General features: G+C 46.5%; 1 protein-coding gene across 1 annotated transcript in view; it reads right to left on the bottom strand.

Annotated features, from left to right (window-relative positions):
- LOC149124302 (uncharacterized) overlaps positions 1 to 26,079 on the bottom strand; it is a 165,250-nt gene that overhangs the window by 42,921 nt on the left and 96,250 nt on the right. The window contains exon 4 of the mRNA XM_089304919.1: positions 18,892 to 19,021. Coding sequence (XP_089161045.1) covers positions 18,941 to 19,021 — 81 coding nt within the window. The 3' untranslated portion in view covers positions 18,892 to 18,940. The remainder of the gene's footprint in view (positions 1 to 18,891; positions 19,022 to 26,079) is intronic.

Genomic DNA, 26,079 nt, shown 5'->3' with positions numbered 1-26,079 from the left:
CAAATAAATAAATAAATAGACTTTGCTTTTTATTGTACTTCTCAGATGGGGAAATCTAGGTTCAGGGTAGCAAAATAACTTACAAAAGGGTTGAGCAGGGGCCAGCATTGTGGCATAGCGGGTAAAAGCTGCCGCCTGCAGTGCCAGCATTCCATATGGGTGCCGGTTGGAGTCCCAGCTGTTTCTCTTCCCATCCAGCTCTCTGCTACGGCCTGGGAAAGCAGTGGAGGATGGCTCAAGTGCTTGGGCCCCTGCACCCACATGGGAGACTTGGAGGAAGCTCCTGGCTCCTGGCTCCTGGCTCCTGGCTCCTGGCTCTGGATCGGCGCAGCTCTGGCTGCTGCGGCCATCTGGGGAGTAAGCCACTGGGTGGAAGACCTCTCTCTCTACCTGTTATAAATAAATCTTTTTTTTAAAGGGGGTTGGGCAGCTAATAAATGAGTCCAGATATGAACATGGAGCCTGGTACAGCATCACATAAATGTTGGTCTCCATCTGAGGGAACAAAGCAACTTCATATGCACAGCTCATTCAATCTCACAAGATCTTTCTGAGCTATGTAATAGAAAAAGAAGAAGAAATGCAACTGAATGAAACAATTGCCAAATACTGTCCCCAGGGCCAGTGCTGTGGTGCAGTGGGTTAACGCCCTGGCCTGAAGCACCAGCATCCCGTCTAGGCACCGGTTCTAGTCCAGCTGCTCCTCTTCCCATCCAGCTCTCTGCTACGGCCTGGGAAAGTGTCGCTCCCCGTCTTTGTGGAGGAACGACACAGGACCCTGCACTGTTCTTTTGTCTGCTCAGCCCTCCCGGGTTTGCTGCTGGTTCTTCCCGGGTTGGCTGCCGTCCCTTCCACCTCCGTGGAAGGGCGGTTCCCCCTGGCCACTTTCCCCACTTCCGCGGGGGAGCGGCACACCGCCGGCCGGCTCTCTCGGGGGCTGCACAGGTGTTCCTTCAGATAGATGTTCCTGGTGCATGTTGTCTCTCTCCTCCTTTATAGTCCCCTTCCACCAATCCCAACTCTGCTACCCACACGCCGAGTACGCTGCTCTCCTCCAATCAGGAGTAGGTCCTACAGTTTATTGGTTGAACTGGAGGCAGCTGTGTAGAAGCTGTTTCTCCCTTCTCAGCGCCATATTGTGGGAGAGCAGATGCATAGAATAAGTCTTAATTCCAGTAACTTAGTCTAGTCCGGGTTGCTCCCCACAGGAAAGCAGTGGAAGATGGCCCAAGTCCTTGGGTCCCTGCACCCACATGGGAGACCCAGAGGAAGCTCCTGGCTCCTGCTTCAGATTGGCGCAGCTCTGGCCATTGCAGCCATCTGGGGAGTGAACCAGCAGATGGAAGACCTCTCTTTCTGTCTCTACCTCTCTGTAACTCTGTTTTTCAAATAAATAAAAAGTAAATCTTTTAAAAAAAAATACTGTCCCCACACCATGAGTACGAATCTCTCAAAGTAACACAGCAGCATGGAGTGTCACTAAAAACCCAAAGACTCATCCTATGATTAAATGGCAGTCGCCAATACAACTGACGTATAATTGGCCCCCCACGTCTCCCTTACCTCCAAATGAATGAATGAGAAGGAACAAAGGGAAACAACCTCACTACCCAGCAGAAGAGAAGCAGTTAACCACATTATGGTTTAAACCAGTGATCACCACTGGGGAGCTGCTTGATACTAGGACCTGGGTTAGGGGAGGAGTGTGCCTCTGCTTGTCACCAGGACTGGGTACAACCAAGAATGCCATTACCCTAGGAGAGGAATGTGGTGTATACAAAAAGAACTGTTACGTCTCCAGCAGTACTGATGCCCTCATTGAAAAAAAACACTAACTAATCAGTAAGCCTTACAACAGCAGGAAACGTCACCTCAAAGTCACTGAACAGGTCATGCACACAGTAGGCTCCTAATCAATACCTGTGCGAACACTGGATGCTCTATTACACAGGCAATGTGATAGCCTTAAAACAGCTACATTAGGGAAAGAAACTGGATTACAAAGCTGTGAGCCCAAGATCATTTCAACTATATATTCTGAATTCAGAAATGGCTAACAGGAAATACACTAAAATTTCACTTTCATTGCTTCACAACAGTGAGTAAGGTAGCGATTTTTCTATTTCTAAATTATGATAGCATTTATTGTGCAACCAAAAAAAAAAAAAAAACCCCTAAATCTTACTTAATTAGCCAAAAGCGAGATACATTAAATGATGACTGTTATCTGGATATCTGTAAATAGATCTCTCACTGTCACCTTTAATTTCAGAGCGCTCCAAACAAAGGTCAACAGTGGACAGCCCCTGCCTTCCACAGTCTTCAGCACCGAGGCTCCCATCTCTGGTAAGCACTCAGCAGCTGGCCCTGGGAGTCATACAAGCTCGGTTTGTGAGGCCAGTCTTTTCCCTTCTCCACCCCACACCTCCCACCTGCAGACACTGCCCACACTCTCCCAAGCCTTTGCTGCAACCTCCCCCACACCCCTTCCCAGCGCCGCCTCCTGTGCTGACCTGCCCCTCTCCTGAAGCTGCCTTCCACCTGCCCACCGCGCAGCTGCCCACCATGGGTAAGGAACGCCCAGCATTCTTATGAAACTGGCTGTGGTGATGAAACCGCACTACAATTTCCAACAGAAGGAACAGCTATGATCTCCCTAAAGGTGACTAGTATGAATATCAACTTTTGTCTTAAACACTTCTACCGATATATACCTTAACGGCAATAGGAGGAAGGAAAGCGCAGCCCGTGCCAACTGACAGGGAAGGAAGAGGCTGGAAGCACAAATCAAAGAGGAACTAAGGAAGCCAGAAGCACAGCGTAAACATTCAAGCCCGTGCATTTTGTTGCAGCCTATGTTTGGCCATTTGTACATAAAAATGATGTCTTGGTGCGGAGGCTATGGCGTAGCAGGTAAAGTCACCACCTGCAGTGTCAGCATCCCACATGGGAGCTGGTTCAAGTCCTGGCTGCTCCATTTCCCATCCAGCTCTCTGCTATGGCCTGGGAAAGCACCCTGCACCTACGTGGCAGACCTGGAAGAAGCTCCTGGCTCCTGGCTTCAGATCAGTGCAGCTCCAGCCACTGCGGCCAACTGGGGAGTGAACCATCGGACAGAAGACCTCTCTCTGCCTCTTCTTCTCTCAGTGTGTAACTCTGACTTTCAAATAAATAAACAAATATTTTTTAAAAAATGATGTCTTTTCCTTGCAAAATCTTCCAGGAAGAAACTTCTCCTTTATGGAGGTACCGAAGTGAAATTCTTCCTGGAGGTACCCCAAGGAAGACCTAATGGAGTGGCATCCCAGGTCAGGAGTCACAGGGTGACACGACAAAACAGAAGACAATGTCTGCAAAAAGTAGATAAGCGAGAGCAGTGGACGTCCAGCATCGCTAGGGTATTAAGTGCTTGACTTATGTGTCGGGTGAAGTACTGAGACAACTCAATGGGGTCTTCTCCCAATCGGACCATAAGCCGAGATGGAGTGTTCATTGTTGCACTGCACATACAGCACATGAAATGAATTAATTCAGAAAATGTTCTGTCTTTGGTTTCAAATAAATTCATCAAGTGGTTGCTCAGTGCGAGCAACATGTGAACGCTTGTTTGAAGGAAGAGAATTCCTGATTTTAGAAACCCGGGAGATAAATGTTCTATTAACAGGGCCATCAACAATAATAGAAAGTGAGCCACATAGGTAATTTAAAACTTCTAGTCGTCAAATGAAAAAGAAATAAAACTAAACTGAAGGATATGTTTCATTTAACCCAAGATATCAGGACTCTTATCACTTCAGCATGTACTCCAAGTCTTTGAGAAGTAGTGTGTGTTTTACACGCAGCCCTTCTCACCCCTACTGGCCACAGGCACACTCCCTCGCCATGACAGCACACATGGAAGGCAGTGAGCCCTGGAAGTCCAGTTCTGGAAGATCACACAGCCATGCCCTGCAGAAAATTCCTGAAGAGACTGTCCTGTGATGCTGCTTTAGAAACCTAGCGGAACTCTCCGGACTGGCTCTATTTCCACCAGCAAGATCTCCACCGGACCTAGACAGAGCCTCTAAGGAACGCCTGGGTAACTTCATGCCTTGCACCTCCAGAACTGCAATGACCTCCTTAGAGCACAGGGAAAAAAATGAGCTCTCATTAATTGGGTTATTTTATGTATTTGTTTTTAAATTAAGGTTCCTATCTATTTAAATTGAGGTTTGGTCTTCTTCACCTTTTGTAATAAATGATTAGGTCTCTGACATGCCCCAGGAATCCTGAGCCTTAAGAATCTGTTTCATTAAGAAATTGCTCTGTCTGAAAGAAATTTATTGACACTTATCTCATTTTCCCTCCTGCTCTCGGCGAGAGACACCTACGGTTTTCAAAGACGCATGTCTACAGATGAGGCGTCCCTGCATCTCCAGAGCCTTGAACACGTGCTGCAGAAACTGCTTCCTCATCTGGCAGCACTGGGTGCACTGTGGGGGTGTGGCGCAGCGCCCTCCAGAGGGCCCAACGGAAACAGCACTCCTCCCAACACCTCCATCCCAGCAAGTATTTGAAAAGCGCCCCAGTCAAGGCAGATCCTCAAACTCCGCACGCTGAGCCCCCTTCTCATTTCTACAGAATTCTTTCATTTCCACGTACGGTTCTGAGCGCCCAGAAAACGCAGAAGTCCCCTAATCAAATGCAATGGAAGCAGCACCAACTGAAGTCTGAGAGTTGTGTGGAGGCTGCCATGACTTGGCTCACTGTTCTCATTTCCTTAATAAAACATATTTTACAATAACTCTCCATTCATGTACTTAAAGGAAATACAGAACATTTTCTTTCAAATCACTAAATAGGTAGCCTCAACAAAAGCAACTTTGAACTGCACAAAATCATACGAAACACAAAGTTAAGGAAACATTTCTAACTCCCTAATAACTATTCCTCTTGCATATTTAGCCTTGCATTCATAATGTGGGAGAGATTATTTAGTGCTACATCCAACTGAGGTAAACGTGACACCTCTAGAATAGGCACCAGCAATGCACAATGCATCAAACTGTTCAAGTGACACTGGAAAAGAATATTACTGGATAATTCCTAATATTGAGAATTTGTATCCATACATAAAGAACCAACTGAAAATAGATCTCCAGAATGAAATTTCCTACGATGATTAAAGTAAAAATGTGAAACCTCACAGTTTATACAAGACAAGAAACATTTGGCTGCAAATGGTTTTATAATTTTGCTAATTAAAAATTATCCCATTTTCACTTTGGATTCATCATGTAACAGAAACAGGAGTAACCTCACCATGCCAGAAACACAAGCAAATGATTAAAGTTCTACTCTCAAAAAAATCTTTAAAAGTTGGCAAAACATTTCATTAGGCTACAAATCAAAATCCTTCTGTCCTTGACATCTCTTTAATGCCTTCCAGATTCCACATCTACTTTTTTAATTACTCACTGAATCACTCAGAAATTAAAATATGTTAAAAATACTACCCATCTTGGACTTCTGGAAAAGTCGTCTGATAAAATACAACCTTCAGGCCCCTAAATGAGCAACGGGCCCATAGTACCGCCTTCCGATTTGTAGAAAGTACTCACTGCATTTCACAATGAGATAAAAAATAATATTCCCAGAACCATGCCTTCATCAGGAAATCTGCTACTTGTAAAGAATATAAACAAATACTAAAAAGGGGCCACCGTGAACTCTCTCTCGAGCGGTTTGCCAAGTGGAAATGGGTACAACGATGATTAAAAATAAAAATCACTTTCAAGCTTCCAAGGTGTTACCAACAAAATATGCTTAAAAAAAAAAAAAGAATGCAAGTGGCAAGGAGGTTGACTGATGAACAAATATTTCTCTGCAAAGCTAATGAAGGCAATGTTTACGGCGCACACTTATTTATTTACGCTTCCCTTCCCTGAGCCCTCCATGCGCCATGGGCGGCAGCATGCATTAATGGCACTGAAAACCAGAAAACCTTCCAACTGCAAGTTACAGTAGTCACGGTGTCAGTGGAAACAATGAGTCACAGACGTTCAACCTGGGATGAGTTGTGGCAGCACCTTGCATGTGTCACCAGTGTGTCATGTGGCATGGCTGTTGCCATGGTGAGGCTCCATGTTCAGGAAATGTGTTAAGTCTCATAGAAGGCACCCAGCCATCCCTCAAGATCCCCATGCCCATGAACGTATCTTGAAATCTTTCTACTGCCGATAACATTGTGATTGGCTTCATCTCTGAGAAGCTTGTTAAGGAGAACGGCGGGGGTGGGGAAGAAAGTCACTTGGCGAAAGCCTAGAGAAAAATGAAGTCTACCAGCCCCAGTGTCTAGGCACGCGGGCTCCAGCATTCAGAGCGGATGGCAATCGCTTCCGATTCGTTCCAATGGAACAAAAGTAGACTATGCGAAAAGTAGAAGGAGTGATGTTTACGTGACTTGTAGAATTCCTGTGCGGTAAAACAAAGAGGAAAGCAAATGAGACCATCAGCTACACGGTTTCTTAGGCAGAACAGGAAACTGATATGGATTAAGGACATACGAATGAACCATCTTGGATAAGCTGACCAAAAAAAAAAAAAAAATCACCTTCTTAGGCTTTCTAACCTGAAGCCTCACCTTTCCCCCTGCACTGCTCTCAGGATCTGAAAAGCAGAATGAAAACAGCAGCAGACTCACAGTGGTGAGGACTGAACGATGAGCAGAGTCCCGGGTACACAGTGCCTGCTGCTGCAGGTCCCGGACCCACGGGGAGAACACTGCTCCTACGGTCACCTGGCTGGGGAGAAAGAGAAGCCCATTCCAGCACACGGAGTTTCAGGGCAGGGTGAACCATCTCTTCCCCGACAGCTGCCTTAAGTGCCAGCTTCCCAAATCTGCAATTTAGGAAGTAGGTTAAGAAAAGTCAAAACATTTTCACTTCCGAATGATAAGGAGGATTTTGTGGAAAAGAGAACTCTATGTTAATGCAGACACCTACACAAAGGATGCCTCTTGTGGCTCCTGGTGCTGGGCAAAACCACCACGCTGGCCACAAGTCACTCAGAACTAAGAGAGGAAGACGAGAGCTAGAGAAGCAAGGTTTCTAGAGCCTGGAGAAGACTCAGGAAGGATCTGGAACTGTCCTCACATCTTTACCAGGTTGTCTTGTAGAAGAGATGGGCTTGCAGAATCCCAAGGGGTCAAACCCAGTTATTAGGTAGAAAGCCCGGGAGCAGCAAATCTGAGTCCAACTTGAGAAGGAGCTCCCTAGCCCTCGGGGTTGGTCAAATAGATAATCAGCTTCCTCAAGGGCAAGACTATCGCCATCCCCAGAGTTACTCAAATACAGTCTGGATGCTCACAAAGAAGCAATTCACTCTCCTCCTCTGGGGCGCAGGGTTCATGGAGGGCCAAGCATAAGCTCCTGGTTCACATCTAGGAGCCTTATGAATGTCCATGATACACAAGACCGAGAGACACAGATACACAGCCACCTGTCCACACCACATTCACATCCCACACGCCTGAGACAGGCACACTCACCCTAATGATCACAAACCACATTTCTTTATTGACAGCGAGCTTCAGGGCTAACAACTAGCTATTATTTACTGAAATCTGACTACACGCCATCTCTTTGCTAATGCTCTATGTGTATTAATTCATGACATCCCACAATCACCTGTGAGTTAGGCCTTGTTATTATTTCCATTTCAAATGGGAGGAAACTAAGAAACGAGGAGGTGTGGCTTGCCCAGGACTGTCTGCTGACAGGTGGCAGAGCCAGGATGCACACCCAAGGTGTCTGGCCAGCATCCTGCCCTTCACTGCCATCCCCAGGATGTCAACTGCATGCTAAAGGGTCTGTTTCTTAGCCCCAGATCCTGCAATGCATTTATTTTTCACTTAGCAACTTAAAAAGGAATTTGCAAAGCTTTCACCCTAACTGTACCTTTGTCATATTCTCCTACCTGTTTCATCACAATGGACTTGTGATATGAGGGGCTCACCTTTCCTGGATGTTCATGCCCTGGGTCATCCAAGTCCCTTTCACCAGTATGCCAGATAAAGACATGTCCCTCTAGGTCATTTTCCCAGGAAGATTTCTTGGAAAGCCTCCCTTTCATGTCTCTTCCTTGGCCAGCCTCCCCCCATCCCTAACTACAGAGAACTGTGAACCACACCTCCTCCACACACCTTTTCTCTCCCGTGCTCTTTCCTACCTTGGTCTCTGCTTTATGAAAATGCTTCTCTGTTTCCTTAAACTTCTCAAGTGGTTATTAATATTGCCTTCGTGTGCTCATTAGATTTTTGCACTATTTAATATATAACATATATTCTTGGGGCTGGCACCATGGCTCACTTGGCTAATCCTCCGCCTGCGGCACCAGCACCCTGGGTTCTAGTCCCGGTTGGGGTGCCGGGTTCTAGTCCCAGTTGCTCCTCTTCCAGTCCAGCTCTCAGCTGTGACCCGGGAGGGCAGTGGAGGATGGCCCAAGTGCTTGGGTCCCTGCACCCGCATGGGAGACCAGGAGGAAGCACCCGGCTCCTAGCTTCGGATCGGCGCAGCACCGGCCGTGGTGGCCATTAGGGGAGTGAACCAATGGAAGGAAGACCTTTCTTTCTCTCTCTTTCTCACTAACTCTGCCTGTCAAAAAAAAAAAAAAATATATATATATATATATATATATATACACACACATATATTCTTAAAACCAGTCTTAAATGTTTTTTAAAAAATGTTGATATGTGTCTTCTAGAAAATTCACCTTGATTTCAACTGGTAAGACATAAGAGTGCAACACATTTTAGGAAACACAGGGTATGCAGGGAATGTAGATCCTGAGTCTCTTTTTGAAGCCCACTCTGACTCGGGGACTCATCCTGCCTTTCACTTCATCTCTCACCAGCCTCACTTTTACTTCTAGTTCTCTATTTTTCTTATACTGAATAGGGGGGCTGCGGAAGCAGGCATCTGGCCTTGTGATTAAGATGCCCACATCGGAGAACCTGGATTCGAGCTCCACCTCTGGCTCCTGACTCGAGTCTCCTGCTAACGCAGACCCCAGGAGGCAGCAGGCGATTACTCAGTTAATTGGGTTCCTGCCACCCCCAGAGGCCGGATACCAAACTGAATCCCCCAGCTCCGGGCGTCTGGCTTCCACCCCGGCCTGGCCCCAGCTGTTGCCGGCAACTGCAGAGTGATCCAACAAACAGGACAAATGGGACAGCCCATCTCGAAGAGCTGATGACGTTCTTATTTCATCCGAAACGGAAGACAAAGACTGACGCTGGATGCCCGTGACTGAGCGCAGAGAGCCGAGCCCTCTCCATCGCTTCAGGCTCTGACGGCTTCGAGACTACAGTCTGGCAAACTGCGGGCCCGTGGGCCACATCCAATTTGCAACCATTGAGCTAAGAATAGTCTTCACTCCTAAAGGATTGGGTGGAAATGAAAATAATACTACTACTTAGTGACAAGTGAAAAGTATGTGAAATTCAAATTTCAGTGTCTGTAAATAAATTTTACTGGAACATAGCCATGCCCATTCATTTACATATCGCCCATGGCTGCCATGCGTTCTGCACGGCGCATTAACACGACGCAGGGGACCAGGCAGCTCACAAAGCCTAAAATATTTGCTATTAGCTTCTTTACAGAAAAGCTTTGCTGGGCTCAGATACAGACAGAGAAGTTATAATACTCAGACATACACAAACTCTAAAAAAAATATTTATTTATTTATTTTGAAAGGTACAAAGAGGGATTCAGAGAGACAGAGAGAAATTTCCCATGTGCTGGTTCACTCCCCAAACACCCGCAACAATGGCTGGGATTGGATCAGGCTGAAGCCGGGAGCCGGGAACCCAGTCCACAGGTGTTAGGACCCAGCTTCTCGGGGCCAGCACTGTGGTGTAGTGGGCTAAGCCTCCACCTGTGACGCCAGCACCCCATATGGGCGCTGGTGCATGTCCCAGCTGTTGTACTTCTGATCCAGCTCTCTGCTGTTGGCCTGGGAAAGCAGTAGAGGATGGCCCAGGCGCTTGGGCCCGGGCACCCACATGGGGGACCTGGAAGAAGCTCCTGGCTTCTGGCTTCAGATCAGCTCAGCTCCGGCTGTTGCAGTCATTTAGGGTAGACCCAGTGGGTGGAAGAACTTTCTCTCTCTGTCTCTCCCTCTCTCTGTAACTACCTCTCAAATAAATAAATAAATCTTAATAAAAAGAAACCCAATGACTTGAGTCATCCCCAGGATATGCACCAGCAAGAAGCTGGAGTCGGAAGTCCAGTCAGTCCAGCACAGGATTTGGGCCTAGAAGCAGCATCTTCACCACTTTGTCAAGTGCCTGCCTCTCTTTTTTTAAATTACAAAAGTTTTCCCAAAAACTCAGTAGTCGAAAAAAAAAGGGTATCGGTAGGTAGCCCCCAGGTACTCGGCACCAGAGCCAGGTAAAAAGCTCTATTTTGGTAACTGAGCACTGACTGGAAGCATCGACACCCAGCGACTGGTGCCAGCCAGGCCTCTGCTTCTGCCAGCCCAGGTTGTGGCTCCCCTGATTTCTCATGCAGTGCTGCAGACTGCTCACCATCATAAGGGTAAACTATCCTGATACCTTTTTAAAGCAGCAACATTATTAACAATTAAAAAGCAGTTGCCATTCCACATGCACAATAACTTTCTTATATTTTAATATGCATATCCATAGTCTGATTATAACAGTGTGGCGAGATTGACAGGAAATGACTGAGTGTAATGGCTCCAAAGGAGACACTACATTGATCAGTAAATAATACACGTTTCTCGAAACTGTCTAACTGCATATTTACACTTGTCAACTTTCGTACACGCTGAAGACAGAATTCCTTTTCAAACATCCATGGATAAAACCTAATACTGATTTTTAAAATGTTTTTATGACAAAAGACATGCTTCTCCACTATACAAGGATAAGGTTTAAGTCTGATCCACCACATAGTGCCACCTGCAGCATTCGCCGTTGCAGCCTGAGTCTTCTCGGTCACGTGGAGGTGTGTACAGACGTCTGCACAAGGCTGAAAGGCAGATGCGCGGAGCATGTGTCTGGTCTGGTGCCTTGCAAGGTGCCACGTGCCGCCTGCAGGACTTTTCACAGCCAGCCCCGCTCTCCATGCCCCTGCTCGGCGGAGGAGGAGAGGGAGACTTGGAGAGAGATGACGCGCAGCCGAGGTTTCACCGTGAATGGACCTGGAGCCAGGAGATGAAGTTATCCGCTCAAGCATCAGAGCTCAAGCTCTCCCTACGCAGGCTGGGGGCCTGGGAACCTGGCTTTCACACGCTTGCCCAGGCAGTCCTGGGATCAGAGCCTTGGCAGGAGAGGAGAAGAAAATCACACTGGCTTGGGTTCAAGTCTTCTCTGCTCCCCGGCAAACACCGCCCAGGGGAGGAGCCCTGAGCAAAGTTAGGGCACATACATGACAGCCCCTGCCACATCACACAGGCTTGCCTGTGACAAGCTCCCAAACTCCCATCATCCTACGGGTTGGTCAGGGAATGTTCTGCTGTCAGGCGAAGCTATCTGCTCCGTGTCCTCAGCCTTCCTTCCACTTCCACTCCTGGCCTAAGGAGGGGAGCTTCTCCCCACCCTCAGTACCGCTCAATTGCACCACCCCAGCAGCTCAGGGCTGGCTGGTGTGGGGACAAGGACAGGGATACAGAGCCAGTCCTACCCTGTGACTGATGTGTTAAGCCAGAGACTGGACAGAAAGCTAGATGGGGCCCTTATCTCACCCCCACATACACACACCTGCAAGCACCTTTTTCATGATACAAGAGGTCAAAAATATTAAAAGGTAGAGTGTAGAGTACAAGGAGCACACTTAAACCCACTACACAGATTCTCCAAGTATCAAGGCTCTGCCCCACTTTTTCTTTCCTTCTATTTGCAAAGGAAATATCAAATGACGTGTCGCTTCCTCCTAAAGTAATTTAATATGCGACTTTTAAAAACTGGGAGAGAGAAGTCCTGAGATCAGGTCACCTGCTCGGGGGTGAGGGACTCCGGGAGCTGCCAGCGGCCAGAGCGGCTGCGTTTCAGAAGGGAACTGAAGAAAGCACGCACTGCCGAGCCCGACGTCACAACTCTGGGGAGGCGTTCAGACGGGAGGAAGAGGCCAGCAGGTGAGGAAGATCTGGGGGGGACGCTGACTGTATCACTGACTCTGTAAACGTCTTGTCTCTAGATAAAGCCTGCTTTCAGAGAGCTGGATTCCATCTCTTTCGACAAGATGAGTAGAAACTACAACCCCGGCCCTGCCGGCATCACGTGATGAGCCCTTAAAGGACCACATACTCTGCAGCCAGGGCTATAGTGAAGCCACCTGTTGCAACACCAGCATTCCCATGGTGGAGTGCCGGTTCAAGTCCTGGCTCCACTTACCACCAAGCTCCCTGCTAATGAGCCTAGGAAGCAGCAGGTGATGGTCCCTACTACCCAGGTGGGAGACCTGGATGGAGTTCTTGGCTCCTGGCTCCTGCTCCAGGCTTTGGCCTGGCTGATCCCCAGCTGTTGTGGCCATTTGGGGAGGGAACCAGTGGATAGACGATCTCTTTCTTTTTCTCTCTCCCTATCACTCTGCCTTTCAAATAAATACAATAAATCTTTAGGGGAAAAAAAAACAAAACAGAACAAAACTAAACATGGTATCAACTCAAAAGACAACGACGAGGAGGTAGGATGCCCTTGTGGTTAAGTCGAAGACTTTGAAGCTGGCCCAACTTGGGGTACATTCTGCTTCTGCTTCTTGCTCTGTGGTCCTGAGCATGTGACTTAAGCACTGAGTTTCTGTCTTTTCAACAAGGAACCCAGAACAGTAACCCCCGGAACACAGAGTCGCTGTCAGAATTTAACGAGACAGCTCTGTGATCGCCAAACCAGGGACTGGCCCAGCGATTGCCCTGTGAAGGGCCGCCCATGACCGTTTGTTAAAATTTTATTAAAAGGACTTAGGAAGATAAAAAAAAAAATAAAAAGATTCCATCTCCTCTCTCATGAACCTGTATCAATCAACTGTTTGCAGCCACACAGAAGGCCATGCTGAGGCAAACCTGAGAGCCACCACCTAAACAGGCCACGACCAGGGCCGACCCATCTGGTCATTCTTGAACAAGGTCAATCGCAGCATCCTAGGGATAGGGACTAAGAGGCCAACAACCCACACGTTCACCTCCAATTGTTTTCCAAAACTCAGGCTGCCAGGACCAGGACAAATAATAAACACCACGGGGATGTGAAATTAAAATGTACATTAATTAAATGTGCTAATCGCTCGTTCTGCTTCAAGACGGAATTTAAATGATGGCAATTCTCAACAGCTCACACATACACTGACTGGAAATCTCCATTTCTTGGCCTCTGTCTTTACTCGAACCAAGTTAGGAGAAGACCGAGTATCTTCAACAACTTCTTGCAATCTAGTCTAAGTTCCTAGAATTTTACATCACGGAAGATATCCTGTGAAACGGAATAGCTAAGTGCCTTCCTTCCCTAGTACATCTTGCTTCGGCGTATTGATAAACACCAAGATTAACATGCAAAAAGGGATTGCAAGGAACTTGCCCTGCCCACGTCAGCACCTGGCACACATCTGTGCCCCTCCCTCTGAGAAAAAAAAAAAAAAAAAACAACCTGCACTCAGAGAGTGAAAGTTGGGGTCTGTTTTTCACACCACACTTCCTTGCTATGCGAGGAAGCCTCACTTGATGCACATGTGTGAAGGGGACAAGCACAGTCCCTTTTTTGTCCCTTCCAAAGTTACAGAACTTAAAAAATAAAAGAAACTGTAAAACTATAATGTTTCACACACACCATACCAAAACCAGACGAAGGGCAGAAAATAAACTATGTAGTGAATCAGACAAATTCGGCACATGCATGTGTCAAAAATGTAATCACTACACAAGCCCATCACTGCCAAAACTGTTTGTGGGTAAGAGTCTTGCACGCACATAGCAAACAGGCTACCTGTCCACTGTGCGCTACATTAGCGCTGGGCACAAGAGGACACAGACTGCTCAGCAGCCATTTGCCTCATCTGACGTTACTTCTACTTGTACAAATCGTGAATGTGTAGGCTTTCCTGAAAGAACTTAGGTGAAAGAATTCTAAGACTACATCCACATTCCAAGAGGATATGATCAATTAATGATGTCTGCCTGAGGCACAGTAATGGACAAAGGTAGTGTGTCAAGAGTGTTGGCCTCCCTTGGTTTAGGCAAAAGGTTCAATGTTTTGTGTACTTGTTACATGAACAAAAGTCTGTCCGGTACATTAAGCATTTACTCTACAGTGAATCCGTATGTCCAGAAAAATGTGTATATAATCCCATAAGGGGTTTAGAGAGGAATGGGAAATATCTGTAATATAAATGCAGATTACCTTTATTACAAACTTGGATCATATTCTCAATCCTAAACTAATTTCCTATATCATAAAACCTATATTCAATTTTATAAATAGCATACACCAAGAATCATAAATTCAGCTAATGCAGAAATTTAGCAGATTTTTTAAAATAAAAGTGAGAAAAGGCTGTTTTAGAGCAAGTATGTGACAGGACAGAAAGGGTTCTTTCTTTGAAGATATGTTTTTCCCTCTGACTCTCCCTCCTCGGGGATATAACTAGAGAAGAAATAAATTTCGCAGCTAATATATATGAAGTAACATGTTTAACATTATCCAATGAATTTATATCTACCTGCACCATATAAATTTATCTCACATAAACTGCCACCTCCAACAGAATTCATTAAAACAATGTTATAGCTTCTGAATTAAATGCAATCTTCTAATTGGAATTTAATCTTACAATAGTAGTTGGTGGATTTTCTTTTTTAATTGACAAACGGAATAATTCATTAGTTTGTCTTACAGTCCTGTCTGAAGAATTTAAAAGTGCATTTGACATGGGGGGCGGGGGAGGGCAGTGACGGGCTGGCCATGCTCGGAGGAAGCAGGGGGCTCGTGAGGAGGGTGGCAGCTCTTCCACCACCTTCCAGAACCAGCACGGCCGCTGATGGGCAGGAAAGGATGGACTTCCTCTCACCACTCTGAATTACTACCTTCCCAACCGATTCCATTACCTTCATGTGAATGTCACGTTAATTTCTGATCTTCATCAAGCCAGACAATGGTTTCCACCACTGGCCCCGAGCCAATTAGCCTTGTGGAAAATATTCAGCCAATTACATTACTTGTATTAGGTTAGGGACTGGGGAGAAAGGCCAAATAAACGCCTCGAAAATACTTCAGAGATAAAATGTAAGTTGACACTGTCTCCACACGCTGGGGCCCACGTTATACAATCTGATAGGCAGCTGCCAGCACTCATAACAGCTTATTAAATCTAGCCTCTCTTTATGGCACGAGCGAAGATCTGTATTTTTTACCAATATTAGGTTCATTGTGTTATGAAAGAGACCAAAATACTTAAGATCATTCGCTCCGGCTTATAAAACCTATTATATAGTTTATTAAATTGTTAAAATTACTTTTCAGAGTCAAAATTTCAGGGACTGGAAATTTAAGCACAACAAAGTAGCTTCGCCACTGACAGGCTGCAGCGCAGAGGGGCCCACCAGCCGGCTTTCCTGTCCCAAAGCACCTGCCAGCTGCACCCACCTTCTCCCGGAAGCTACAAAGCCACCACCCCACCCCAAAACCAATGACAAAAAAAAAAAAAAAAAAAATCCATGTCTTCCAGTTTTATGTAGAAGTGCAAGGCACTCCTGGTCACACAGCAGCCCCTCACCAAGTCAGGAGTGAGAAGGATGCAATTTCCCGTGTTTTTACCTCCTCTTGGGAAGTCGAACACTAGGAACTTGATCATGAGAGAGATCAAAATAGGAACTACAGGCGAATAAGGGAAAACAACAGTGGGCAAATAAGATGGAAGCACATCACGTGACGCTCACACTCTCACACCCCATCCACGAGCAAGAACGCCTTGGAAGGGACAGTGCAGTGCGATGCCACAGCAGAGGCTGACAAACCAGCCGGCATTTTCACTCTGTCTCCTCAACTCTTCTAACTCGGTGCAAATGCAGACTTCTCTCATCCCATTTATTAATAACCCCGCGGCCAGCTGCCTGTTAAACCTGCAGCAGGCTCCGCCACTGCTCACTCCTGGGGTCCGGGATGTGCATGAGATAGCTCTAGGGTACAGCTTCAGTCTCATGAAACAGGAGTCCATTGCGATGCCCTCCTGGTACTCAGTGGCATTAAAGAACCCCACTCCAAGGGCCCCAAATTGTGCAGGCCTTCTTTCTGTTCCTGCCTCCTAAATTAATGTACGATACCAGCACAGCTATCACCAATAAATCAAGGACTATACCTACTGCTTGACCTTAAACACTTTGCCACCAGGATCTATGTGTGTGTGCCATGTCTCTCATAGTTTCATTTTCTTGCATTTGAGTGAGGGAATCTGTTGTCCTTGCTGCCTAAACCTGTGGCTCTCACCTAGTCCACCGCGAGAACACTTAACCAAGAAATCAATGTTTCACTCAGAACCAAGAGTTTATTTTGAGCCCAAATGCATCAGATTATCAGCTGTCATGATTAACTGGTGTTTCTTCTGGTCACTCAATAAACTCTAAAGTTCTCAGAGGCATAGGACTGTGAATAAATTTTTGACGATGGAGGCGCTAACTATCAGATGCACAATGCATGGAAGAACAGGCTACGGCATCATGGAGGGTGAGAAGCAGTCCTAGGGCACACCTTGGAAGTGTGCCTTGAGGGGAACTGGGAGGAGGGTAAAAGTCAGAACACATGCTCCAGATACGGGGGCTGGCATACCTCTACTTCCTACTGAGAATACAACGAAAGGAAGTTTATTACCATCTAATAAGTTACAAACCACTTCCACATTTAGAAAGAAAAAGTATTCAACTGAATCTAACAATACAGTTTTTTTCCAACAAGAGATCGTTTTCATTACAGTTCTTCAGATTGACTTTTCAGATAGTGGGACTTACCCAACTGAAATTAATGAATAAAATGAGCCTCATCCTCAATAATTCCATTCATGTGGTTTTGTTAATTTCATACATCAATTTTATGCTAGTGAGGTTGAGTTAGACTCTCAATGCTGAAGACAGAGATGACAGGTAACCTAAGACCTGAACCTGCTGATTCCCAGGACCCCTGTATGCGTTCTCACGTGTATCTCAGACCTTAGACTTTGCTCTTAACTCTACCTGGATCCTCCAAAGCTTTCCTAAACATATGCCACCGGCTCACTACCGTACAGGCGCTCACGAAAGTCTATCACAGCTGCAGAACTGTGCAGAACTGAAGAACTCAGAGAACCCGAGGGCTTGCCTAAGGCCACCCATTAAAATGATCCAAGATCTCTAACGCCCTCGAATTCCACAACTTCCTTAGCCATTTCTTTACTATCCAACCTAATGTATTGAAAGTGTAACAAGGGTGAAGGAGATAGAAGACTTAATTTTTTTTTTCTCTCTCTCTGTCTCTGGCTTCAGGAAAATAGAAAGCAAAGCACCAGTAGTCGGGCAAGAAACAAGCCAACAGGCTGTCTGAGAATAATCTGGTCTCTAATATTTGGGCCAGTTGCTTCAATAAAGCCTTTAAAAAAATCTATAAAATCAGAGGAATTTTTTTCAAAATGACCTCTGGCTACAAAATCCTTGAAAATCTGGCCCAAATAGCTAAATGTATAACAATGTGTCAACAGACACTTACCAGAGGAGGTTTACTAAGCTCAACGGGCTGTGCTAACCTCTCTATGTAACTGAGATAAGGGCAAAGGAGCCTTAACTGGGGAACAAATAACTAGCATCCATTCCTGACCAAACTCAGGGACTCAAGACACCCCGGTGATATTACATGGACTTCAGCTGTCCCATGTGTAGATGGAGGAGATTTAACAGACAATTTCCAGGGCTCCTCTAACCTGCTTGCTTTGTTGTAAACATAGGAAATCGTAGAAGAGACAGAGTGATCTCTCACACATCAGGCAACTATTAGGTTTCTCAAATTCTAAAATAGTGGGTTTTCCCCCTACACTTCTCTCTGTTAAATAAAATCTGTTTCAAACACAACTCTACCAAGACAAACAAGGTGAGTTTCTAACAATGCCTCTGACCACTAAATGCCAGTCAATACAAAACCTGAAACCAAATAATTCCTCATAAAATTGACCTCATCCTATGACAGAGCTACTATTGAGTGCTGTCAGTGTTCACCCAAAACATATGGCCTCCACCAATTATCCTCTCTGATAATGGCAAATCACAACTGTGCTTTACCACAAGGAAACCATCAACTTCTGGGGAAAATGATGGATGCTAGCCAACGTGGAAAACTCACGGAACAGAAAAATATCAAGTTCCCGCTAGCCCACCCCTACAAATTCAATGAATAAACTATGATTTTAAAAAATGCCCAGAAGTTCTTTGAGAACCCCAAGTATCCAATGCTTTCTCAAGAGCACTATCACGTGGAAAGCTCAGGATGGGACTCACTCACTGCACGAATCAGATTTAAATTTCCCCAAAGATGGAATAATTATGGTCTTCCAGCAGTTCATGTGATCACTAAGTTGTAATGGGACCAAAAGTTGGGACTCATCCAGTTGTGCATGTGGTGCTAATTTCAATAGCCCACGCCTCGGACTCCGTTCAAAACAAATAAGCAAATCACAAAGGCCCTCCTGAGCCCACTCTGCCATTGGTACATCCTTAGCTTGTTGTAGGAATTACCTAGGTAGATCTCACTGGAAAACAATGGCAGAATTTGTCTCTTCTTCCAAAACGAGAACCTCTCATTCTTAGTGGGCAGCTGCCCTGCGGGTCTTTTTGTCTTGTGAGTAATAAGGTGAATAGTCACAAACACGCACTCACCCTTCCAGCTAGCAGGCATCACAACCGTCCACTCATGGTTGACAGCAGATCAGGGAAGGGACCGAAGCCCTCGCCACTGCCGAAACGCGGCGCTGGGAAACTGGAATTGGCAGCCAAAGCTCCTGGGACACTACAACACAAAAATATTTTTTACACATAACTAAGACGTAACTTCTAAAACCACCACTTCCTTACACTTGAAAACAGCAAGGCACACACACACGCTGGAGGTGGGGGAAATCACCACTCTGCCGAGGGTATACCGATGCCTCGAGCCCAAGGCTGTCGGATACAAACCGGAAACGGTGTTTTGAAAGATGCACTTGTCAACTGCTTCACCTTCTACGCTGGAAAGGCTCTGTATTTCTTATGGACTTTGCAGCAAGTTTTTTAAATACTTTAGCATGACAAAAACACTATGCCCTGTTAGAAAGTGTTCAGGTTAACATCAAGCTGTTTTAACTCAAACCTTTTTTTATTTATTTGTTTGAAAGGCAGAGTTACAAAGAGACCGTGAAAGACAGAAAGGTCTTCTCTCTGCTGGTTCACTCCTCAAACGGCTGCAGAGACTGGGGCTGGGCTGAGCCAGGAGCCAGGAGCTTCTTCCCAGTTTCAAACAGCACTGGGGTCATCTGCTGCTGCTTTCCCAGGTGCATTAGTAGGGAGTTGGATCAGAAGTGGAGCCACCAGGACATGAACTGGAGCCCATATGGGATGCCAGCATCACAGGTGGCAGCTTTACCAGCTACGCCACAACACTGGTCCCTTAACTCCAATCTTACTTAGACATATGCACACTCCTAGGAAGTAATGATCTTCTGTAGCAGATGAAAATATTAAATAATTATATTAAAACTATTTTAAAATATTGATGATGATGATGAACACAACTAATGAAAGAGGTAACCATCATTATTTATTTTTTTTCTCCAAAATAATTCTGTTATTCTACAAATGGTTGTGAATGACACAAGGAGAAACACTCAAAGAGATACTTGCCTCAACATTGAATATCCGGTGGAGTCACCAGGATTCAAGACTAAGAGGCCTGAACCCTGGACTCCACATCGTGGTCAATCAGCCATGCAATGAACATCTCGGGATTCCAGGCTCTTCATGTACAAGGCCAAGTCCCTTCTGCCTTGAAGTTCCTCTGTCTTTTGAGAAACCATATGCCTTCTACATAACCTAGACTATTGAATTTTCTTTCAAGCTTCTTGTGTAAGAAGGGATTTTTATCACAAATCACTCTCATGCCAACTACCATCCAAGATGTGTTGTGAGGGTAGGTGTTGGTTCTAGTAGTTATGACACCTGTGTTTCAAATGCCTGTCAAGTCCCAGCTCTGCTCCCAATTTCAGCTCCTACTGACCTAGACCCTGGGGGACCTGGATTAAATTCCTAACTCCAGGTTTCAGTCTGGCCCAGCCCTGGCTTCTGTGGGCATTTGGGGAATGAACCAGTGAATGAGAGATCTGTCTGTCTTTCTCTGCTTCTCAAGTAAGTAAATAAACATTTGTTTGAAAAAGATGTGTTGTGGCCCAGAACTGTCCAAGTGCCTGGAGGAAGTCTCACCTGGATACCAGTACCCAACTCTGGCGAGCTGGCACCCCCAGCGGCTGATGGCACCCCTTGGCGCCCCACAGCCGGCTTCCGTTCCTCTGCAGGGGCCACAGTTTTAACTCGTGAGGATAACCTGTCCAAATGCATCCAACAACAATGCTTCTCAAACTTTAATGTGCCTGGGCACCACGTGCAGAGCTTTTCCAAACACAGATTCCTGGGCCTACCCCAGAGACACTGATGCAGTAGGACAGAAGGGGGCCTGAGATTCCGTATTTGCGACAAGCTGCCAGGGGATGGTGACACTGTCCATCACGGACTGCACTTCGAGCACAAATGACAAAGCCCCATTCTCCAGGTCCACAAGCAGCATTCCCAAGGCTCCGAGAGGCTCCCAAAGCTGTTGAGTCGATGTTTGAGTGCAAACGGGAAGAGGCGCACGTAATTCTGTCACTCTGACGCGAACCTCCAACCACCAACCCACTCACTCACTACAGGCAATGCAGATGCAGCGCCCTCCTTTCTATTTCAAGTAAGCCAGGGCTTGTCCAGGCTCAGGGTTAGCCCCTTTGCTATTCCAGCTACCGAGAACCTGTGAGCCTACTCCTTAGTGGCTTCTTATCCTTGGGTCTTAGAGACATAAGCCCCTTTAAGAACTTGCCCATCTACTTAAGCTAGGGCCCCACTTACCCTCAACTGTATCATCCCATGTGCTTATTCCATTTTGTTATAATCTGTGTTTTGTTTAAGTTATAATCTGAACTTTTCATCTATTCACCTGTCTTCCCCTCAAGGTTATAAGCTCTATGAAAGAACGGAACTGTTTTGTCCATCACAGTATTCTAAAGTACTTCAGAAATATGCCTGGCACATACCAGGCAGCTCATACAAATTCTTTTGAGTCAACAAATGGAATCAATAATCGAAAGAATTCTTCAGCATCTTGTAAAAATGTGATTGCCATTTATTAAAATCTCACTATTTTGTGATAGATATTGTTTTAGGTACTTTACAAGTTATTTCATTTAATTATATTCTTACAACAAAGTTCCCGGTGGATACTACTATTATAAGCTCAATATGCAGATAAAAAACTGACACACACAGAGTTTTAGTAGCCTGATTCTACAAAGCTTACACCCGTGAGAATCCTACATTTTTTTCCAGCCGGTGCAGTAATTCAAAAACGTTGAGTGGCTATCTTGTGACAGAACCTTTGTGACTCAGCCTTGCTGGGAAGTGAGTTCTGGCTGTGAGGTCCCACAGAAGATCCTAGGTAGCAGTGACGGCTCAAGCAGTTGGGTCCCTGCCACCTCCGTGGGAGAGCTGGATAGGGTTCCAGGCTCCCAGCTTTGGTCTCAGCCCAGCCCCCAGCCACTGAAGAAGGCATCTGGGGAGTGAACCAGAGGCTTGGAGGAGTGCGCACTCTCGTGCATGCTCTGTCCCTGCCTCTCAAATAAATTTAAAGAAAAAAAAAAAAGCCAGTGAGGATAGAGAGCTGGGAGATGTCATGCAGGAACTCAATTTCCATTCTGTTTGGGAGTCTGGCTAAGACATCAGCTGGCCAAACAATGCCCTGACAGCAGGATCATTAGTGCTGCCTTGCTTGGCTTCCAGTACATTCGAATAATCAGGTGCATCCAAAAACCAGGGAAGAACCAACACTGTGGTTTGTGGAGTATTTTGGTTTGCAGCCACAGATGCAAGACCCAATTCCACCTTCATGGAGTTCTGTAACTAACGGAAATATTTAACTGCTCTGAGCTTTAGAAATGAAAAATCCAGCAACTGAAGTAAAGAAACATATGAGAAGACTGACATCCAAATAAATTATCCAGAATACAGCCCAGAGGCAGAAACTGTCTACCTAAAAAAAATAGTATACCCAGAAACACTATCTTGCAAAATTGAGGGTGAAATAAGAGCTTTCCAGACCCCCCCCCAAAAGTTTATCACCTCTCAATAAGGGTGTTCCTAAAGATTTATTTCAGACCCAAAGAAAATGATTTCAGAGAGAAAGTTCTCTGATTTAAGAGAGTTGGGGAGGCAGGGCCAAAGTAACAGAGAATTTGTGAGTAAATGGAAAACAAATGCATAAACACAACAAAACAAAGTACAGGTCTCGAAATTTTAAAAAGCACCGTCCCTGGCGTCCTGCCCCAGCTCACTTGCTCGCTCTGAGCAGCGTCACTCATCCAGGCTGGGACTGCACGCTTGAGTGTGCCAGTTGGGCACCAGCTCCTCCTGCAGAATCCTGCCCTCCATAGCTGGGAGGTCTTCAGAGCCCTCACACGTGCATCTCTACCCAGGATCCCAGGTCACTCAGGCGAGGACCTGAGGAGGAGACCCCTTCAGGACCAGGAATTCCATGAGGCCCCTGGGGGCCCAGCGCCGAGAAGATCTGGCAGAGAACCCGGGCAAACCTTTGTTCTTTTCTACTGCACTATAGCCCCAAGAACCCCTTGGCCCAGAAGGCCAGCAGTAGCCCTGCCTCAAGCCTGCTAATCAGGAACTGCAATAAATTAAAAGCCCATTAAAATATCTGAGAGAAAAGCCTAGAAGTGCTCAAACATTAATTGTGCCATATTCAATCTGTTTTCCTAGAGATCTGAAAAGCCAGATTACCATCTTGGGGGTCATTAGAAAGAATTAGCCTTTCTCCTTTTTTCAATTTACATATTTAAAAATGCATACATTCTGGCAGTGGCTACTAAGTCCTTTCCAAGGCCTTCCAAGGCCTGTAGCCGCTCCAAATGCCACAGTCTGGCCACGGGAGAAAGAAGTCTGGGTGCCACAGGGGCCTGCTTTGTTTTGTAAGCAACGGAACCAAAAGCCCAGGGCCTGTGGTTGCAAAACAGCTCTGGGAAAACAGGTAGAGGCAGCAATAACACAACAGCGATGTTTTCTTGTTTTGTTCTCCCCTGTTTATTTTTCCCTGAAGCAATCCCTGCTCGGTACAAAAGTCTGCAGGGAGCTGGAAAGAGCAGCTGTGGTTCCCTGAGGCCAGGACCTAGCAATCAAGTTGTTTACCAAACACTGCCAGGCACCGGGAAAACAACAACAGCACAGGCAGTATTTGCATCTATTTTTCAAAAGCAGCCTCCAAAAGTGTTGCCTGCCCTGGAACTGCCCTGTGTGGCTGAGAAGAACTCGAAAATGAAAGGAATGAGCTGCACAGAGGATGGGCCCCCTCCGCCTCAACGTGAGCCATTTTTCCACTTCTGCGGCAGAATGCCTGGCCCAGGAAGGCAGGCTCGGGGTCTGCAGACTGTCAGGCGGGCTGCTGCGGAGGGGCCCTTCCGAGCATGCTCACCAGGGCCATCTGAGCAAATGACATCATCTGCTTGGTCCCCAGCAGACACTCAGCAGTGGTCCTCAATCTTGAGCGGGCACCAGCGTCTCCAAGGGGCTTCATACGAAACAGATGGCTGGCTCCCTCCTTCCAATTTCAGGAGGCCCAAGGGCAAAGGACCTGGGGGAGCTGAGAACTTCCAGCAGGATGCAGGTGCTACTGGTCCAGGTACCACACCGTGGGAATCAAAGCTGCCTGCCTGGGGCCGGCACTGTGGCGCAGTGGGTTAATGCGATGGCCTGAAGCGCCGGCATCCAATATGGGCGCTGGTTCGAGTCCTGGCTGCTCCACTTCCGATCCAGCTCTCTACTATGGCCTGGGAAAGCAGTAGAAGATGGCCCTTGCACCTGCATTGGAGAGCAGAAGAAGCTCCTGGCTCCTGGCTTCGGATCGGCACAGCTCCAGCCAGCCATTGCGGCCAAATGGGGAGTGAACCAGTGGAAGACCTCTCTCTCTCTCTCTCTCTCTCTCTCTGCCTCTCCTCTCTCTGTGTAACTCAAATAAATAAATAAACCTTAAAAAAAAAAAAAAAAGCTGCCTGCCTGCTCACCACCTCGCAGGTCCCAACTGACCTCTACCAGGATTCACCAGGCTGAGGATGTCTGTATATTGTGCAGAGCCTTCCCAGAACAAAATGCAGGGGGCAGGGTTCCACCTGCTGCTCCCTCCATCCCCTATCCTGCTCTGGGTCCTGGAAGGCTGCCCTCCGGCTTCTGGTTAGGTTCAACCAACGGAGGGTGCCATGTGTCAGAGGCCCGAGAACTGGGGGCATCCATTCTCCTCGCTCCCCTCTCCAAGGAGCACTGCAGGTTAATCAAGTCCCTCTTTGCCAGGAGCAGGGCGGCCATCTCCATCCAGCCCTTCTCTCCCCAGGTTCCTTCCGGTCACCACTACCCACTGCCCTGTCCCCGTAGGGATCAGGGAGGTAAAGCTACCCGTTACTTTCCCTCAGGGACCCCGACACTGAAGTCAGATTCAGTGTGGATCTGTCTTGGATTGAGGATGTTGAAGCTGCAATTCTAAATTCACACGTAATATAAACACACCATACATGCACATATATGTGTCCATATGAACATGCAGACAGATACACGGAAGTCTGCATACAAGTGTCCAGCTGAATTAGATTGCTCACAAGTCCTGGGAGCTTCAGGGCCAAGGTCACGGATCACACAGGGTGCACAGACTTTCACAGAAGAGTGGGCCTTTGTCTCAGCAGTTACACAAGCTAATAGGAAGGAGTGCATTGGTGAGAGCTTCAATCCTTCTCTCATTTACCAACTTAGTTTCTTTTGTTGCAAATGGCACCAAAATAGACAGGGAACAGAAGTGGGCGGAGCAGGCTCCATCACCACCTCCTGTGAATAACTTTCTGACAACGCTGAACCTGGTCTGAAAAGCACCTCGGCTGTTAGAAAAAAAGTGTGTGTTGTCAGCTGCCTCGATTAATAAGAGAAAAACAAATAATATCTCTGTTTTAAAAATAATAATAATAACCCCAAATGCACCCTAAAAAGGCATCTGTCTAAACAGTCAAGTTCTAAAGTTCTGGAAAAACTACTGCCAGATTTATCCCAATGGGTCTCGCCACTGGGGTCCGTGGCTGTGGCAAACTCGCTGGGCTGGGTTTCAGCTGAGTCCCCTGGAGCTGATCACCACGACTTTTACTGAGCTTACATCAGAAACATACCGTTCAACCCAACAGGCGACTTCCTGGTAGCAAAGGTCAAAACCAAGTATTGTAAAGGGAATATGGCTCCCATGTAATCACTTTTCTAGTTCACTAACGCTCAACCAGAACCCTCACTGCTTGTTTGTTTATTATTCTCACTTTCACGAAAAATCTTCAGGAACCGGCACTGTGGCTAGTATGTTAAGCCTCTGCCTGCAGTGCCGGCATCCCATACAGGAACCGGTTAGAGACCTGGCTGCTCCACTTCCAATCCAGCTCTCTGCTATGGCCTGGGAAAGCAGCAGAAGATGGCCCAAGTCCTTAGGCCCCTGCACCCTCGTGGGTGACCCAGAAGAAGCTCCTGGCTCCTGGCTTTGATAGGCCCAGCTCTGGCTGTTGTGGCCATCTGGGGAGGGAACCAGAAGATGGAAGACCTCTCTTCTGTCCCTCCCCCTCTCTGTTTCTAACTCTGCTTCTCTCAAATAAATAAATAAATAAATCTTAGAAAGAAAGAAAAAGTCTTCAGAACATTTCACTTGAAACATGAGGGCCAGAGAGCCTTCTCAGTGGCATCTATCTGCCCACCCACGTTCAAACCCTG

The sequence above is a fragment of the Oryctolagus cuniculus genome, chromosome 10 (genome assembly GCF_051225735.1).
Source record: "Oryctolagus cuniculus isolate XC-2025 breed Fujian yellow rabbit chromosome 10, ASM5122573v1, whole genome shotgun sequence".
Taxonomy (NCBI): Eukaryota; Metazoa; Chordata; class Mammalia; order Lagomorpha; family Leporidae; genus Oryctolagus; species Oryctolagus cuniculus.
The sequence above is the reverse complement of the archived record's forward strand: the minus strand, read 5'-3'. Positions and strand labels throughout refer to the sequence as shown.